Source organism: Pelobates fuscus, chromosome 2 (assembly GCF_036172605.1).
Source record: "Pelobates fuscus isolate aPelFus1 chromosome 2, aPelFus1.pri, whole genome shotgun sequence".
Classification (NCBI taxonomy): Eukaryota; Metazoa; Chordata; class Amphibia; order Anura; family Pelobatidae; genus Pelobates; species Pelobates fuscus.
The window spans coordinates 439,127,589-439,148,389 of NC_086318.1; the positions used below are offsets into that span (position 1 = coordinate 439,127,589).

General features: G+C 38.7%; 1 protein-coding gene across 1 annotated transcript; it reads left to right on the forward strand.

Annotated features, from left to right (window-relative positions):
* Window positions 1–5,075: 5,075 nt before the first annotated feature.
* Window positions 5,076–18,268, forward strand: LOC134586450 (potassium channel subfamily K member 16-like). Its single transcript, XM_063441965.1, has 5 exons — window positions 5,076–5,288; window positions 11,002–11,116; window positions 13,010–13,176; window positions 16,068–16,233; window positions 18,051–18,268. The coding sequence occupies exons 1-5, from the start codon at window positions 5,076–5,078 to the stop codon at window positions 18,266–18,268; spliced, it is 879 nt and encodes a 292-aa protein (XP_063298035.1).
* The last annotated feature ends 2,533 nt before the right edge of the window (window positions 18,269–20,801 follow it).

The following is a 20,801-nucleotide window of genomic DNA, read 5'->3' on the forward strand; positions in this document are numbered from 1 at the left end:
TAAATGCCATATTGTCAAAAATAATCAACTGTCATAGATGATTTATATCATGTGTTAATAGTTATATTTTATTTGGTGTTTTTTTTTTTTTTTTTATAAATGCCATTATGTATAAAATTGTGTTATTCGGGTGTTTGTAATAAATGTGTTCTAGCTGAATTTGTACGTATTTTCTCAGTTAACGTTGTTACTTATTGTTTAGTAAAGCATTGAGTTTCTGGTGTTTCGCTGATGAGAATGTGCTATGCATTGTGAGAGCCCTTTGAGGGTCCAGTGAAGCTTTAGTCCAGAAGTGATCTAAGAGGAACAGATGCAGGTCAGCCATCGCGTACAGTGACAGAGACTGTCTGCTTGGCATGACAGACCATTTACATCGAAACAATTCTAGAGGGACAGAGGTAAGTTTATAAACCAAAATCCAGTCTGAGTGACCATCATTGGGCCATTCCTCACACAAACACACAACGTAGAAACTATAAACACAAAAGGTCTGAAGACTGGCACTAATGATAGTATGAGGTGACGGTCACCTGCTTTCTAGTCTATTTTGAAGCTGGGAGATCATTCTGACTATCTATATAGGATCCATCTGGTTGTCCAATTTGATTTATTTTCTATTTTTTCACGTTATCACATTTTTATGTCACTGGTTTTGTGTGTTTTTATATCATCCTTATAGGGATTTACTAAAGTTGTGAATTATACATGTTTAAGGTTTTCTCATTCCAATGTTGAACTAGTACTTTAATAAGGGTAATAGGATTGGTAAAACCTTTTTTTTCAGGGTGTAATTACATTTTGTTTGGTGAGCTCATAATGAAATTGCTTATGTATATATAAAAGGTTGTACAATTTACTAAGGCTCCTATAGATCTGTTTCCATTACTGTGCAACCGATGGCAGCAAGCTACTGGGCAATGTGCACGGTAAACATGGTGACTCCCGTCAGCACTTCTACCATATGTCCACATTGGCCAGCTCGAATTAAACGCTGTGAAAGTGCTGAGACATTAGCAAACAGTTACCCTGCCCGTACTCCTTATATTTCTCCTAATGTGTTACTTAGAGTGGAGGCTGGTGAAGTCACGTGTCTAAATACAGGAATACTGTACAATCTGCTGGTGGTATTGACATCTAACACGATATTCTCCTTGAAGAATGAAAGTATTGCATAGCATTACTAAGCTTAAATTATTTATGCAATAAATATGATGTATTCACCTGTAAATGATAAAGTATCTCAGCTTTCTTGCTTTTAAATATACAATAATGATAAAGAAGCGATCTCTGTGTGCATGATGTGACGTGGGTGCTCTATGACTAGATAAGATGAAAGGACATTCACATTTCAGTATTTACATAGCAGGGGAGAGATTTGCATTTTGTATAGTATTAGCAGTACTGATAGTGCAGAGGATATTTAGTAAAAGGTCAGTTTTAAAAGATGTTTAATGTATATTGTATGGAGTATATGTAAAATCACTGGTCCCTTTAAAGCACACACAGGGCCTGCAGGTGTAAGTAACTGAAACAGATTAGCACAACCTATAGCTAGCGTTTTGTATGACAATCTCACGTGCGACCATGCTTCTCTAAAACCATGAAGTCAATTGTTATTGACTCAGAAGAAAAATTAGATCAACTGTTGTATTCAGTATTGCTTTGTGCTGGTGAATATTTTCCCAACCTATATGTATAAAAAAAAAACAGAATTCTTTCGTTTCTTGACACCACATGGAATTCATTGATATCTCTCAAGGGCTTTAAGCATTACAAAATATGCATCTTGAAGGCCATGTAATATAGTTATAAATATATACAGTTGTAATTGAAATTATTCAACCCCCATTTTCAGCTGTTTGCAATGAACAAATCAAACAAAAGCAATTAAAATAGCTCAACACAATGAATGCTTCAAGTGGTGGAAACAGATGTACCCTGTTTCTTGTTTGTGAAGGGTGATGATCACTACTCTTAACTTTGTGCACCCATTCTCTTGACTTACCTATATTTCTAACATGTAGTCATACATGACACTCAACAAATCCCTAGCAAGTTCAGGTATTTCAAGTTTTCCATCTCAAATACACCTGGTTCAACTAATGAAGCCCTTGACAACCACTTGAAGCATTCATTGTATTGAGCAATATCAATTGATTTTCTTTAATGTGTTCATTGCAAACAGCTGAAAGTCTATAAATGTTGACAATAAATCTGATTATTTAACGGGGGTATAGTAATTTTGATTACAACTGTGTGTATATACACTACTATAAAATTATTTATCATGCCCTATTCATTAGCAGGACTGCACCAATGATGAAAGATCATACAGTAAAATTTGAAATAAAGAGATTTCACCTGCAACAAAGGACAGCTGATATTTTTTTTCTTTTTTTATCACATCCAGCAGATGTATTAAAAACAATATTTTATTGTGTATTTATTATAATTTATATGGGTGTTAAAGAAAGAATCCGATAAAAATATATATATTTAATAATGTAGTCGATATGCATGCATTTTATTTTGCATGTTTTCTTTAGGGTTACAGATTTAGTGTCTACAGCTATTGCATGCCCTCCCCTCTTCCCCTGGCCCAGACCTTCTGTCTGTGTCGGCTGAGGCTTCTTATTGAAAAGCATCTGTGGTCTAACTGGGGAGGTGTTTCAGCTGTGATTTATAAGAGTGTATTTATTGATTTATAAAAGTGATGATTTCTGTTGAACTCTGTACTGTATTTATTTATTGATTTATAAAAGTGGTGATTTAAATTGAATTGTACTGTATAAATTGAAATAATGTTCACGCTACACATATATGTGTACATATGCTTTACAGGTTTGTAGTATTCCCTCAATACCAGTTTGTTGATCCAAGCAAAAAAATAAAATAAAAAATCTGATTGTTTTTTTATACTGTGTTCGTTCACAGTTCAAGTCAGGTTGTTGTGTTTGCTCGATCTGGGTCCTGTCTTCGTCGGTCCATGTATAGGAGAGCACACTGAAAGAACAGGGTGAGGAAGAATCAGAGTGTTGGATAGGCTTCATCCAGGAGACCGTTCTGCCACACCATCCTGCAGCCAAAATCGATTAATGGAATCTGAGCTTTCGCAAGCAAATAAACCACGGACACAGATAAGTCCGTTATCACCGATTCCATGAGGTCTTTTGTCTCAAAGGGTGAAAAAAAAAATCAATGAATCTGCCAAATCAGTTATGAAAGATGGCAATATTTCTGGATTGTTTCCTGCTGTTACCGAAAACTGAAGAATTGATAAGGCTGAGCAAATATTCAATATAAATATATCAATATAAAGATATTAGGGGAATGCATATCTACAGATTCTGTTTAGTCAAATAAGTTTCTTAAATAAACATTTCCTGTGATGGAGAAAATCATTCTTTATTGATATGAAACGGCGGTTATTTTTGTCACCCTGCGCAAACAATATTTGTCTTTAGACTTTCATAGCGAGATCTCATTGATAAGTCGTTTTTCGAACTAATTACATTTGTTAATTCATCACGTTCTCTCTGCTCGTTTCATTGTAACAAACTTTCTCCTGCCTTGTGTTCAGATGATTTCTTACAATTATAAATGCTTGTTTGAAGAATATTCAAAACAATGTTTGACTAGTTTAGCCTAACTATTGCTAGTAACCGAAATTCACCACAACTTTATCTATAGTAAGTAAACCCCTTAGAATTTATTTAGTACAACTCTTATTTAATATATTATAAAGAATAGTCAATTTGATGGATTAAGGATTCCACACTCACAGTATAAACAACAGAATTGGGTGAAAGAATAATGAATCAGAATGTGATTGCATCCTTTAGATAAATAATTAACGATAATAAAAAATGGCATACAATCATAATAAAATAAATGGGTGAGAGAGCTGGGTTTGTCAGACACACTGTATGAAGTAACACCTTCATTCACTGTGAAAACTAAAAAATAAATCTTTGCCGGATGCCTGTGAGGTTCACACTTGTTTTGTTTGCCTAATTTGTTAATTCCATGCACGGGATATAGCCCTCATCTGAAACCGATGTAGTGATTCTCAAAGCTAATTATAGAGAAACATGTCACGAGTAGCAATGTTATTTGTAATGTTTTTCCATTTAAAAGCACTGTCTGCATGCTTTATAATATATATATGCAGATCAAGTAGAGTCCTATTACTCTACAGATGTTGGAAATGTCATCTAGTGGGTACAGTTTGCCCCATTCCCTCCCTCCCCTCACCCCCTGTGTGCTTTTAAATGCTATACTTTGGGCTTTTTAATGTAAAAATGTTTTTTGCTTTTTTCACTGACCGTGTTATTTAATTATGTCTGTAGTAAAATTTATAGACACCAAACGACTGAAATATTGTCTTCTCAAAATGATTATTTTCTTCTTAACTAGTAATTTTATTTAACAAAACATTACGATATTTTATCCAAATTTAAAGAACTGTCTGTATACTCCACTCCACAGCTAATGTCAGATCCTTGTTCATAGTGATCTACATGACCTGTCTCTCAGTAGCTAAAAATTAACCAACTTCCTTCCTCCTGATTATTTAGATGATGCATGAGGCCTAACCATTATCTCCTTGGTCATATGAGCCTCGCTATTATCAGGTGCTCTGGGGGTTTTTCAATTGTTAAACCAGGCGAGAGAAAGAGTGCCAGAGAGTCTCAGGTGATCAGCAAGAGCCGTACTAGTGAAAACAGCCTCAGTACAGCTATCCAACTGCACGGATTAAAAGACGTCTCCTCTGGCACAATCCAATGGCTCTGCCAAAAAGGCTCAAATCTTAACTCAACTTATACTTCAAGTCGTAGAAATGGAAATTACGTAGACACATCACTCAGTAAAATGAGTCAGCTCTTGATTTTACAGAGCAGACAAGTGAAAATAATTGGGGTTCGATAGTTGCTGACTTACGGACTTCTATGTGGTACTTGGAGCAGAAGACATTAAGAAACATTGTAACATAAACTGCGGTCAAGATGGTAGTTCGGCTTAATATATAATATCTTAACAGTGAAACACGAGAAGACGGGCTTTAAACTTCGATAATGTCCCAGGATTATCTGTGCAGCCGGCAGACTATGCTGGCCGTTGCCCTTTCTTTAGGTTATTTCATGTATTTGTTCATGGGAGCGATGATGTTCCAGATTCTAGAGAAACCAGCAGAGACCAGTACGAGGGACCAGTTCCAAATTGCAAAACTCAGTTTCCTCCAGAACTACACATGTTTGGATGTGAAAGCCCTTGAGCAGTTCGTACAGGTATGAGAAATGCAACATACTTTCCTTGGACATGTTTACATCAAGTGCTTATGGTATTAGCATCCGTACGTTCCCTTTAAATTCCTAATTCAGCTTTGTATTGCTGTATGAATTGAAGGTTAAAGGGAGCTCCGGTGATTTTCCCAACAAGGTAGATACCTACAACCTTTTCCTAATATGGTCAGTGGCAACAAAGCTAAATGAAATCATGACTTTCATCCTACAGGAATTCAAAAATCAGTCTGCACATTGTAGCAAAACAGTTATAAATACATTTTCAGAGAATATATATTTTTTAGGTTAGATTCTCTTATTGGTCATATATGATAAGTTTTTAACTGCCCACTTATACCAATGAATCAATCTTCCCATTCATCTTGAGATTTGGCCAATTCGTCATAAAAATGTATGAGGGATTTATGGGGATTTTCCATTGTTCCCTGATATTCCGCCCATTCAGTCTGGAAATCTGTCCATTTATATTGAGACTGGAAATCATTCCATTCACCCTATCACCTATCAGATCCAAAGGATCTACACATTCACCATGAGACATAGATAATCTACCCATTCACCATGAGACATAGATAATATACCCATTCACCATGATACATAGATAATCTAACCATTAACCATGACACAAAGATAATCTACCCATTCCCCATGACACACAGATAATCTACCCATTCCCCATGACACACAGATAATCTACGCATTTATTATGACACACGGATAATCTACCCATTCACCATGAGACACAGATAATCTACACATTCACCATGAGACATAGATAATCTACCCATTCACCATGAGACATAGATAATCTACCCATTCACCATGAGACATAGATAATCTACCCATTCACCATGACACAAAGATAATCTACCCATTCACCATGAGACACATATAATCTACCCATTCCCCGTGAGACACAGATAATCTACCCATTCCCCATGAGACACAGATAATCTACCCATTCCCCATGAGACACAGATACTCTACCCATTCCCCATGAGACACAGATACTCTACCCATTCACCATGAGACATAGATAATCTACCCATTCACCTTGATTATCTGTGTGTCATGGTTAATGGGTAGATTTTCTGTGTCTCATGGTGAATGGGTAGATTAGCTGTGTGTTATGGTGAATGGGTAGATTATCTGTGCGTAATAATAAATGGGTAGATTATCTGTGTGTCATGGTGAATGGGTAGGTTATCTGTGTGTCATTGTGAATGGGTACATTATCTGGGTCTCATGGTGAATGGATAGATTATTTGTGTGTCATGGGGAATGGGTAGATTATCTGTGTGTCATAGGGAATGGGTAGATTATCTGTGTGTCATGGTGAATGGGTAGATTATCTGTGTGTGTTATGGGGAATGGGTAGATTGTCTGTGTGTGTCATTGGGGAATGGGTAGATTATCTGTGTGTGTCATGGGGAATGGATAGATTATCTGTGTATCATGGTGAATGGGTAGATTATCTGTGTGTCATGGTGAATGGGTAGATCATCTTTGTGTCATGGTGAATGGGTAGACTTGGGCACAGTGAGAAAATGTGGTTAAGCAGACAGTTTTGATCCAATGTCGGTTCGGCTCTGCCAAATGGTGGTTTGGAAACCAAATCTGGAGAACAAACCAAAAAGGTGCGAAAATGGGCCAATTCATGGGCTGAAAAATCTGACCATAATATAATATGAATATTATGTATCTATTTTCCAGTACACTGATAGCATATTTTTCCTGCAACGGGGTTCACAGATCAACTGAGAAAATGGAACCAATAGAGGAAAAAAACTGGATTAGTAGCAAAACAAAATCTCTATTTATATATTACATAATGTTTTCCCCTCTATCACTTAATCTGTGAATAAAATAACATTTAGTGACTGTCCCCTCTAACCATCAATCATCTTTTTGTTCCCCAAAAATGAGTTGTTATTATTTTGCACCACAGGTTTTTATTTGGCACCAACTCATAAAACACTGGTTTTGGCTCAAGTAACCCTTGCTGTGGTGAGCTGCCCCTCCCGAACGAATAAAATACCAAAATAAACCCTAACTCATATGGTAATTTTGCACAGGATTCACAACTCTTGTTCTGGGCTGTCTAATGACGCCCCAGTGACACTACTTGGGGTGGAGTTACCTCTATCGGAGAGAGATACAGCAACTCGGGCGATTATTAGATAACAATCTGTCTTGGAATTCGGCTCAATACGTGATTAAAGGGCATGATTTGCATACTCTGTTCTTTCGTGGCGTTCTGATCGCATATCATTGTGTTATGTTCTATACAAACTTATTTTCCCAGCATGCAATGCAACACCTCATGAAATTTTGCGCACAATGCCTGATGGTAAAGAAAGTCAATAGACCATGCTTTAACAATATAACAGAAACATATATTTGTATGGCAAAACCTTAATGATTCTAACGGATTATAAGCGTCCATTGACCATTTTTGGCCAGACCAAGGATTACCACTGAGTAGAATGGTTACAATCATATACGGTATTTCTGGGGCTTGTTCTCATCAGGTTTAATACAAGACATATAATAATATGGGTGACATATCTACATATCTACAATGTCAGCAATCTTATTATCGTCTATAAAACTTTATCTTAGAAAATATTGTATCAACTTCTCCAATGTGTCTACACTAAATGCCCACAAATTGTATTAGAAGTACTGTGTCCACAGTCTGTATTGACATTGTAGGACCCATTGATGGTAAAGTGTATCTGCTCATTGCAGACGCTTATTTGAGAAGGCTTTCAATGTCTACATTAACATCCACTCCAAGAGTGGGACTTCCTCAACCTTTGCTCTTCCTTCGTTTGGGTAATGGGTCACAGGTTCATCAGGAGAATTCAAACATTTCTTGGAAGCGCTAAATCATACATGAAAGATTAAACCTTTCCAACGGTTTGTTGTTATATATAAAAAATAATTATGTTGTAAATGTTTTAATGGAAACATCCATGAGATTTTTACGGAGTCAAAGAACAGCACATGATTCAATACCAGAATCTCCACCACAAGTAATGTTTGACAGATTATTGGAACAGCAACTAGACATATTGTAACCAGTCTCTGCATGTTTAAAATTATCACGTGGATGACTTTATTGAGCAATATGTGAGTTTTATCCTGTTTTTATGTGCTATCTGTGCACCCTATGTTTTAAATAAATTATTTTTTTTATTTTTAATTAAAAAGTGCCTGGTAGAAAGGATTCATATTTGAAGACTGTCATGTGCTTTTCTTAAATGTGTCTCTGTAGTAAACGTGCAAAAAGTAATTTTAAAATCAATTTAACGTCAAAATAAAATTCCTGCCAATTGTCGAACAAATTGATTCTTAAAATTCAGTTTGTTCACCAATCAAAATCCTTTTTAAAACGATTTTAATTTGGAAGATTCTGATTTCGTTTGCTTGTGAACTAACTGAATTTTTAGAAATGATTCACTCGAGTAAACTCTTAAAACTAGTTTTTGCACGTCTACACCTGTAGCTAAAAAAAAACAAAAAACGATGTGAGTGTCATATGTTTCCTTAATGTTTCTAACTGAACAAAAAATGCAAGTACAAACTGTGCCCTGAAAATGTACCTATGCACTGTCTAATTGTGTGTTACATGAAGAACAAATATATTATGATAATGCAAGAAAGAAATTAGTAAAAAATGGCTGGATGAAAAGTATTGGCATGCCACGTGTGAGTCCATTTTTATTACATATATATACACATTTGTTGGGGTTATTGCAAACAGTGGTCTGCCAAACATATTGTTCAAAGGGGCTGTTGCTCCATACAAGCTGAGTTACTTAAAGGGACAACCCAACCCCTGACGCACTTTATCTTGCTGAAATGTTTTATTTGAAAAGTGTGTCATTTTTTCATTTTACAAAAAGTGCAGATTTCAATGGAAATTGGTACTTTTATAAATTAACCTTGTTACATCTACCTGGCTGTCAATCAGACAACAGATCATATTACTTTCTGGTTTGGTTAACCAGTGGAGATAAACTCAAGAGGCAGCAATTGCCCAGAGCACCTGCCTTGCAAAGACTTCTTATTGAGCTGCAATGGGAGGCTGTGATTGGACAACCACAGAAAGACTGGGCGGGGTTAGAAAGGGAGGGATTGCAAAGGCTGCAGACAAGGCATCTGCTGCTTTTGTAAGCTGTTTTTAGATATATCCCCACAACATGCATAATTGAATGCACTGATGCATTTATTGAGTTATATCTACTAAACAGTGATTTATTTATTTTTTGTATTTGGGCATTGGAGTATTTGAAGTGTTAACCTGGGGTCCTCCAGGGGCTGTTCCCCAACAACGGAGACAAGGAAGCTGCTAAGCAGGAATTCCATTAGCATCCTTAGCTTAGCTGTGCAGTGCAAGACTTAGCTCTTTGGCTGAGAGTGTCAGCTGATCTATCTGTGCCAATGTTTGAATATGAGTATATATGTATGTTGAGATCTATTTTTTATGTGTTTACTCACCGTGTCATTTTTACCTCTCCCTCCTCTAACGATAACTCTTCTTATCCCCCTTACTCTTTGATTGCTATACAGGATGTTTAGGATCCACCAGAAGCATTGCCTCCTAACCCTTCCGATTTTTGGGTCCTGTCCCACTGTCCCACCATAGTTTCCTGTTGTTCCGCTTATGGGGACACTAGAGAACTGTGCTTAACAATCACAGTTATGTTTAGGGCTTAATCAGTGCTCCCTGCATGTCATGCCCTCGTGGGTCGGCTTAGTGATGGACAGGCAGCCTGATGTGTATTCATACCAGGCTGACCTGCCATTAACCCGTCCACTTTCCGATAGGACTTCTATTTTGCGTGTGGAGCTAGTAACACAATTGGATCACTGGTCCGTCCCTTTACCTCCTTCCACCAATTCTTAAGACACTGGAGTTGGGAGGTATGCCCCGAAAAATGCTGTCTATTTCTTTCTTTTAGACTCGTAGCCTAATTTACGCTATGTACTATATGCTGTGATGTTGATTTAACCCATGAGGTTTCTTTATCACATCGTAGCTTTAAATTCTTTGTGTCATTTAGGTTATCAGTGTTTTAGCCTTGACAAAGGGAGGATCTCCTGAAAGCTTGTCTTTAGAAAAATCACATCAGTTAAATAAAAATGGTGTAAACAGACAATGCTGTAATATATAATTATTACATCTCTCCCTCTCTCTGTCCTTTCCCTGCTGGAATAGGTTTTTGACATGTATTCTTTAAATAGATTAGTTTAACCATGCACTGCGTTATGATACAATATTAGCCCTCGCTGGCGATTATTCATCACTTGACTCATTACACGCATCACATGTTTAATAATGACAGAGCTGCTATAACATTAATTCAAGATTCTACCCTAATAATATCCTCATGCCTAAAGTCAAACACTTACCGTAACCCTAATCACATATGTTCCCATCAAAACGTACCAAAATACCTCAATCCCTTCTGAAACTGTCCAACGAAACGAAGCTTGTCAAACTGTCTATGAATCTATTACATGGTGTTACATGGTATTGGTGTTTAAGAAAAAATACATTATATGTTTTATAGTTTTATCGAATACAATTACCATGTTTAATTTAAAGTGATAATGATCGAGTGACGGGATTCTGTTGTTGGATGATACAATGTTACATACAATATCTAACACCATCGATCTTCCTCAGATTATAATGGAGGCCTGGGAGAAGGGCTTGAATCCGAAAGGAAATGCCACCAATCCAAGCAACTGGGACTTTAGCAACTCCTTCTTTTTTGCTGGAACCGTCATCACAACTATAGGTAATTGGCAGGAATTGCAAAGAAAATGAGGGTCACAGGTCAATGACTGTAAGAGTCCCAGAACAATGACGAACAGAATCACAGGTCAATGACAATAAGAGTCCTAGAACAATGACGATGAAAGTCACAGGTCAATGACAATAAGAGTCCTAGAAAAATAACAATGAGAGTCACAGGTCAATGACTGTAAAAGTCCCAGAACAATGACGGTGAAAGTCACAGGTCTATGACAATAAGAGTCCCAGAACAATAACAACGAGAGTCACAGGTCAATGACTGTAAAAGTCCCAGAACAATGACGATGAGAGTCACAGGTCAATGACTGTAAGAGTCCCAGAACAATAACAATGAGAGTCACAGGTTGTAACGAACTCCTTGTACTTTGTATAGTACATTCGTTTTCACACTCCTGAACTGCTAGAGGCTTAGGTGATTATAGCCATTCGCATAGCACGCTAATTCGTACTCTTCCGAAATCCAAGCAGTTCGTAGGAAAAATCAAGCGCTTTTTAGTTCGCATACCCAAACATCAGTCGAGACTCGAAGAAAGGTACAACTGGAATGTTTTATTATGGCCATATGGCCCACCTTTATACACAGAACCCCAGCATGAACATAGTAAAACACGCCCAGGAGTCTCTGTGTCTGGGAGATAATTGAGTTCACTTTGCTTAACCTAATTATCTCCCAGGCACTAGAGTTACAAAATATAAAACATAAGACAACCCAAAGCATATATAATATTAATAGGGACCCCAGAAATCCCATATCCCCAGATAGCCTGGATCTGAGCGCCCAAAGTGTCCAAATAGTGTTCAGATTCCACGAATACAGCCAAATCGCCCCTTGGGTAAAGTTTTGACCGACCGCACACATAGAGTCTGCCCAGAATAGTTCCATGAGAAAAGTGGTAGCAGTCACTTTCGGTAGTCCCAAAACAAATAAAATACCAAACGGTTCCCCTGGCTCATAGGTAGCGAATGTTCCTCTGGTTCATGAGTACCTTTTTCCAAAATAGTGCTCTGCTGGCTTGTCAATAATAGAAGCAGTTCCAGGTAAATGCAGGAAAAAATAACTGGGGCAAGGGAAATTACAGGGTTTGTCACACAGGTCAATGACAATAAGAGTCCCAGAACAGTGACAATGAGAGTCACAGGACATTGACAGTGAGAGTCACAGGTCAATGACTATAAGGGTTCCAGAACAATGGCAATGAGAGTCACAGGACATTGACAGTGACCATCACGGCTCAATGACAATTAAGGTCACAGGAGAAGGAATATGAAAGTCTCAAAGTAATTATGATGAGGGTCCCAGATCCATGACCATGAGAACCACAGGACAATTAAATTGTCAGGGAAACTCATAAAAACAGCAATTTCAAGTTATTTATTTCAGTATTGAAAGCAGCAAATAATTATGTCACTACACACACTCGTATATCACAATATTCCAAATACCAGCACTCTAAAATACTAAAAAAAAAAAAAAAACTATTCTTACTTTATTGTATCAAAAGAAATCTAGGTCAACTTTTCAGTTCTCTTACAGAACTTTTATCAGGGCAGAGTGCTGGCATTTGGAATGTTGATATACACACACATATATATATATTTATTTATTTATTTTTTGCATTTATTGCCTTAATAAACTGATACTGAGAATCGAGGGGGAATTGCAAATATTAGGCCAAGATTGTGAATTGTAAAGAATATTTACACTCTGCTATATTTCCAGCTTGAATATTTTATATTTGCCCATAATTTTCCAACTGTTAGTCCTTTAATTAATAAATTATAAACTAATAGTTTGATTCTGCTGGGAATGGTATCTTCTCATGCCCGAAAGAGTAATCATCTGGGCACTAATTCTCAATGTTCTGCTTGTTTTCAGGTTATGGTAATTTATACCCCAGCACTGTTGCCGGACAAGTCTTCTGCGTGTTCTATGCATTGTTTGGGATTCCTCTCAATGTGGCATTTTTAAACCTTATTGGGAAAGGGTTAAATGGCCACCTGCTGGCACTAGGAAGATGTGCACAAGAACCTGACGGCTCGGGGGTATCTATCCTACAATAATGTTCCATTATCTCGCCTGTACAGTTATCAGCCTCACATTCCGCTGAGACAAGTGGTGCTCCTGATCCTTGAAATCTCAGATTCATTATTCTAGAAGGATTCCTCTGGGATCTTAATATGAACGCACACAGTAAAGTAGAATAAAACCATCAGTGTCAGTTAAAATCGTATAAAGTCTTTATTGTGTCTCAAAAAATATAAAATTAAGAGGTAGAATATTCTAGACATTACAAATTGAAAGAACTGAACTAGATAAACCGAGCTTTGTGCTCTGAGCGACACATAGTCATAAGCAGTTTTCTTAAGGGGAAATACCACTGTTTATCACTGACTTTAATTTCTGTATTAACGGCTTTGACCCTTAAAGGATAATTAAATAACGGTAGAGTTTATAATAGCAGCCTGTTTATTGTATTGTCTACAGGGCCAGAGTAGGAGCCCATTGGGCTGACAATTATGATGGGCTTAATTACAGAATCTTATCGACAGGAAACACTAAAACAGCCATACCTCCCAAGCGTCATGTATCTGGTGGAGGTGGTGCTGGAGGGAAACTCAAAGGATATAGCTATCAGAAAACACATACCCCATGCTAATCTCTCGCTTTCATCTTTCAAGTAAATCCATTCTCCCTAACAGAAGTGTCCGGTAAAGCAGGATGTCGGTGGGCGTCCGGTGATGAAAATCACGTAACCAGAACATGCCCAAACAAGGGGTGTAATTGCCCAAAGAATTAGAATTAGGCTGGCCAGCTAAGGGCATACTGTGCAGACAGCACCCTGAGCTTGGCATAAATGCGTCTAATGATGCGCTCGCTCCCCACTTTCTAAGGATTGACCCCTAGCATTCACTTGTCCGCTCCTCTCCTAACCTTCTAACTAGCAGGCAGAAGCTCCTGGTATATAGTCTGAGACAGAGAAAAGTATATGCTGTGAGTGCAGAAGAAAGGGAACATGCCACAGTGTTAGAGAGACTTAAGTAACAAGAGTGTTTGCATAGTACGCAAAATTTACCTTAACTTAATTTCATTGTCAGACAGCTTACACAACATTTGTTCCCCAACATCCCTCTTAAGTTTCCATACTTAAGCAAGAGCATGTGAAGAGTAGTTAAGTTTTTTTACATTTTTTTTCAATCAATGGGCCTGGAGATGCAGCTCTATCAGCCCCTATGTTAATCCAGCCCTGATTGTCTGTATATTCCTGGCTGCGGGAGAGGGTGGTGGGATTAGTAAAATACTGAAGAGTGAACTTCTACCCAGGTGGTCCCCATCTCTCCATGTCTGAATGAGTTATGGCATTTACCTATATTTTAGGCTCATTACCTTAATCTAGCACAAACCTGTAACACGTTACTTTTTGTTTTGGATTGAAAGTTAATAGTAAGGTTATTCCCTCTGCAGAAACAGACTTTGTGTATTTTTGTGGTTTGATTTTGAAATGCGGTATAAACACCACCTTCCCAGAGCAGCTGGTGGAGCTTCCTGCGAGATCCAGCGGCCGATGTAGGAGGTTTGGAACCATTTCCTGGTTGCATATTCCTCTCACTCTCACTGCCCCTATTTGACCAATGTAATATCTAAATTATACATGATGCAAAGCTATAAGTTATATAGTACCAATATAAACTTCAGCGCTGTGGAGCGCTGTTTTACAAGTATGAAGCAACAAGTAATTGATAAATAAAATATTATCACAGAACTATGAAGAAATACAGGCCCAGCCCACGTGAGTGGACATTGCATGTCTTGTTCTATTTTTACACTGTGTAAATCAATCAGCGGATGTCATAACTTGGCACCAGATATCATTCAGTCACACTATGACATCGAGAGAGGGAGAGAGAGGTATCTGCTGTGGAAAAATGGATAAACCACCACCGCAGCCACTGTATCACCAGGGAAAAAAGTCCTCGTTCACGACAAACCATAAGCAATTGGAAACAGGATTCTATGAAAATCACTGGCTAATAAAAAATTACCTTAAATTTAATCATGAACTCTTGCCCAACGAACCAGGGAGCACTAGCCAGGTTTACCAGTAATTAACTCGATGTCATGCTATTGGCATTCGTACTGCTGCAGTGTTATATGTCCTACATATTATATGCAAATGGTATATATTATATGCTATATTATAAGGGTGGGCCAAAATTCAGAGTAGGGTTTAAGAAGTCAATAACTTTTTTATTAATTAACCAATATCAATGATATTACACACAATGAGTGCTTAACGTGTCGAGATTTTGTTTGACTAGGGACGGAAGATGACATCTCTTAAAAGACCTCCATTTGCCGCCTCGCTGAACCGGTGTCAGGGTGCCCGGAACCCAGACACTGTCCAGGCGGTGGAGTGAGGACCGGGACCCAGTATGCCTGATGTTCAGAGTAGGAGACACAGTGTGGAGGTGGATTAGCAGGGTAACCGCACGCCCCCTGGTGTTAGGCACCAAATAAGGAGCTGAAAGGTCGGGCGAACGTGGCGGACATTTAATCTGGGAATTTCTTGAAATTATCCACTCACTGAACAGTGGTCTCAGTTTTCAAAATAAAATTCCACTATTTTTGCTTGTTGTTACTGCGGGAAAGCACCCATGATTAATCTCCGAAGACTCTCCCATGAATCTCCCATGAGAGTTATAATATGTATCTGCAACAAAACATGTAACTACTAACAAATAAGTTATTTACCTGTCAAATACTACTCTGAATGATGGCCCATCCATTTTACATGCAATATTGTATGTGTTCCATATTATATATAATGTTATATATGTTACTTATTATATATCACGTTATATGTTATTCTCTGAGTGCATTGCAATGATCCATATGTCAGGGATTCCATTGATTGAGACTAAACTTGGATTTTCAGATAATGAAGATAATGATGATGGCGGTCTATCTTACCACTGGCTCCCTGTTATTCCTGGTCTTCCCTCCCATGATCTTCAGTTACGTGGAAGGCTGGAGCTACGGCGAGGGTTTTTACTTTGCGTTTATCACCCTCAGCACCATTGGATTTGGAGATTACGTGTTAGGTATGCCATTCCAACCCATTCACATTGTCACACCATGTTAGTGTGCCCTGAAATCTATCATTCTTTTGCAATTCTGTGCAATTGTTGAAAAAGTCTGGTGTCACTGGAATTTACAATGTGCGTAATAATTGCTTGGCATGAAATAGATGTATTTCTCCTTATCCTGGCCAGTGAGGTTTTGTTATAGTGCTCCTGTCATACCAAATGGATAAAAAAACATGTATAGCAACTAGCAGACAAAAATAAATAGACATACACTGATCAGTCACAATATTAAAACCACTGACAGGTGAAGTGAATAACATTGATTATATCATTACAATGGCACCTGTCAAAGCATGGGATATATCACACAGCAAGTGAACAGTCAGTTCTTGAATTTCATGTGTTGGAAGCAGGAATAATGGGCAAGTGAAAAGATCCGAGTGATTTTGACAAGGGCCAAAAAGTGATGGCTAGAGGACTGGGTCAGAGCATCTCCAAAGGCAAGTCCTTTGGTGTGTCTCTGATATGCATTGGTTAGTACCCACCAAAAGTATTGTTGTGTCAACCAAAAGCGGTACAAGATAGGACAACCGGTGAACTGGTGTTAGGGTCATGTGCGCCCAAGGTTCATTGATGCATGTTGGGAGCAAAGGCAAGCCTGTCTAGTCCGATCACAAAAAAAAGAGCTACTGTAGTCCAAATTGCTGAAAGACTTAATGGTAGCCATGATAGAAAGGTCTCATAACACATAGTTCATCTCAGTTTTCTGCGTACGAGGAGGAGTTGCCGCAGACCAGTCAGAGATACTTCCCATGATCCCCCCTGTCCATCGATGACAGTGCCTTCAATGGGGACGTGTGCATCAGAACTGGATTGTGGAGCAATGGAAGATAGTTGCCAAGTCTGATGAATTACATTTTCTTTTAGACCAGATGGATGGCCGGGCGTGTGTGTGTCCTTTACCTGTGTTAAGCTCTGGGAAATGTTCTGCTGGGAAACCTTAGGCCCTGCTATTCATGTGGAAGTTACTTTGACACATACCATCTACCTAATTGTTGCAGACCAAATACACCCCTTCATGGCAATGGTGTTTCCAGATGGCATCTTTCAGCAGGATAATTAACCCTACCATGCTACAAAAATTGTATGGAATGGATTTAAGGAACATGACAAAGAGTAGAAGATGTTCCTTTGACCCTCAAATTCTTGGGATGTGCTGGAACAACAAAACCAATCAATGATCTCACAACATGCAGGACTTAAAGGATCTGCTGCTAATGTCTTGACGTCCGGTACCACAGAAAACATTGAGAGGTATTTTGGAGTCAATGTCTCGATGCATTTGGCAGCACAAGGGGGATATAAGGCAGGCAGTTTTAATGTTATGGCTAATCAGTGTTGTATCTTGAGAGCCCTGAGTTCAAACTACTAAATCTCTGTATCAAAGTTCAGGTGCGATCGCCTAAATTTTGGACCTGAGTCCCAACAGTCTGGATTAGTTACATCAGAGAAATCTATTTAATTGTATTAAAGGTATATTTTCATGTGAGTCATTGATTACAATTGTGCATGCACTAGTGTATCAGCAATGCTTAGTGCTTGTGTGAGCACTTAATTCGCTATGCATTAGCGGCTGGTTTGTAATGAGCTCACTGGCAGCACGCAACTTACACTCAATGTTTCTGTTTCCCGTTGGGTGATGTGCTTATTACCCTGAAAGGCTGTTCCAGGTGCACAATGCACTTTCCCTAAAATAATATTTAACATAAAAAAATATATATACACCATGAAAAATAACAGTTTTAACCCTATTTACATTCTTATTTGTGTAGGAACGGACCCAAACAAGCATTATATTTCCATCTATAGGAGCTTAGCGGCGCTCTGGATTATATTTGGCCTTGCGTGGCTCGCTTTGGTTTTTAATCTCTTGGCCAACTTGGTGGAAAAACTGATTCATCTCAAAACTCACAGGAACCAAACTATAAGAGAGGACAACGCTGTGCAGAAGTGTGAAGACCACCCAGGGCAAACCAGAGTCCAGAAATGAAATAACAAGGATGAGCTCTCATTTCTCAACATACTCCAGTTAAAAGCACACAATGAGGACTATCATGTGACTTGTTCTTGCAAATTCTTCTGGCAGAACTGATATCCAAATCAGAAAGAAAGAGAAAACCAGTTATATTGGTGGAAACTGTAGTTTAGACTATTATGTGAATATTTTGTAATATTGCTTTTGTACAGGCATGCGGCAATTAACTCTGTTAGATTTCCCTTACAGCTATACATATAAGATCGTTACCAGTAGCTACAGAAACACATATTCTGCCTTTACAAGTACATAGGACTGATCCAGAGAGGTTAACTTTATGTTATTTCCTGACACATTTAAGCTGGTAAAGGGACATTCTAATCACGAAAATAGCTTTAGCTTAGATCATGCTCTGCAGTTTCACTGCTCAATTCTCTGCTGTTTAGGAGGTAAGTCACTCGGTTTGTACACACTAGCCACACATTCCATAGCTGTGAGTTACACAGCCTCCCTCCCTAGAAGTCCCTGTCTTGTGAGTTGTTAATTGCCTGCAGCCTACTGTGTGTGGTTAAAGTTCAGATAACAGAGCAGGATGTATGAACCTCTAAAGTAAACACACTGTGCTGTAAAATGATTTTCCTTTTTTTATGTGGGCTATGTCAGTCACAGCCAGGGAAGGTGTGACCAGGGCTGCCTAAACAAAGTTATTTAACTTCTAAATGGCAGAGAAATGAGCAGTGAGGCAGCAGGGGCATGATCTATACACCAAAACCCCTTCATTAACCCCTTAAGGACACACGACGTGTGTGACACGTCATGATTCCCTTTTATTCCAGAAGTTTGGTCCTTAAGGGGTTAAAGGAACACTATAGCGTTAGGAATACAAATATGTATCCGTAGCGCTATAAATCCCTGGTCACCGTTCCGCTGCGAATAAATGGTTAATTAACCATTTGTTTTGATTACCTTAATCCGCGCCCAGGCTCCCTCGGCACTGGTGACTTCTCCTTCTCCATCAACGTCAGCTTCCGAGTGCAGCCGAATGCGCATGTGGGGTCAGAGGCGTGTGCAGATCCAAACCCGCCCAAAGGAAAACATTACTCATTGCTTTCCTATGGGGATCTTTTTTAACACTGGACTCCGTGAGGACGTCCAGCATCAAATAAGTGCGATTTCCTCCGTGTAAATCGCGGAAGCTGCCTCTAGTGGCTTTCAGGGAGGCAACCACTAGAGGCTGGATTAGCCCTCGGTGTAAACATAGCAGTTTCTCTGAAACTGCTATGTTTTCAGCTGCAGGGTTAAAACTAGAGGGACCTGGCACCCAGACCACTTCATTGAGCTGAAACGGTCTGGGTGGGCCTTTAAACTAACGCACAACCCCAGAAGCATAAGGAATGATATATTTGGCAAGCCCCAGAGAAAACCAATGGCAGAAAGGAAACAAGATTTAAGATAGGATACAGAATAGAGGAAAATTAAGAAGACAGTTCTAGGTTTTTAGGGGCTCAGGTTGGAGTTACTTTTACAAAAACTGTGGAATCTAAAACTGATGTTATATATTTTTTAAATAAAGAATAAATTAGCAGTATTCTGATAAATCTGTTTCACGCCTGCTTTGGATTCATCCCTTATGTATTAGAATTGACTTCTCGGTTGACTGGGGACTAAAAGACGGTTGTATGATAGCGCCACCTACCGTATGAGATTGAACTGCACACTGAGCAGAATTGAGGTGTTAAATGAGAAGCTAAATTGCTGTGTTCTAAAGCCATAAAAGAGAATACACGTATCAGTTCCTCCCATCATTACATCCCAAACCAACTGGTAAACTTGTCCCAACAACGAGGGAGGAAATTAAATGCATTATGTACTATTCAGTTATTGCAAATATGGCACAAAGTGACCGTAACATGGTGGTTACAACTATGGTAAAAATCCATAAGTCTCTTGAAAATAAAAAAATTGTAAACCTGGCAAAAAAGATAAACCTATTGAGGATACTTCATACTGTCCATGGCAGACCCCAGGTTGACCTTGAAAAGTGTACCAGAGTAACCCTTACCTATAAAAAATACTACAACGTGGAGGTGTAGCTAGAGCCCCCTGCAATAACGGGGCAAGTTGGGAACATGTAAGACCACTGAGAAGTGGATTACAGTAGTGAAGGCGAGAGAGGACAGCGGCATGGACCAGCACCTTTGCCGTATGAGGTGTTAAGTAGTGACGGATGCGAGGTATGTTTTTGAGATGGAAGCGGCAGGATTTGGTGATTGACTGGATGTGAGGGGTGAAGGAGAGGTCGGAGTCAAAGAGAACACCTTGGCAGCGAGCCTTAGAGGTAGAACAGATGGTAGCGCCATTGACTTGGAGGGAGACAGACACAGAATAGCAACACTTGATGGAGGGAAGACCAGAAGTTCTGTTTTGGACAGGTTCAGTTTAAGGAAATGAGCAGCCATCCAGTTGGAATAAACTAATTATCCAGGCCTCATCTTTTTGGTTTTTCCTTGATTAAAGAATTTAATACAATTCCTTCCAAGGAAGCACT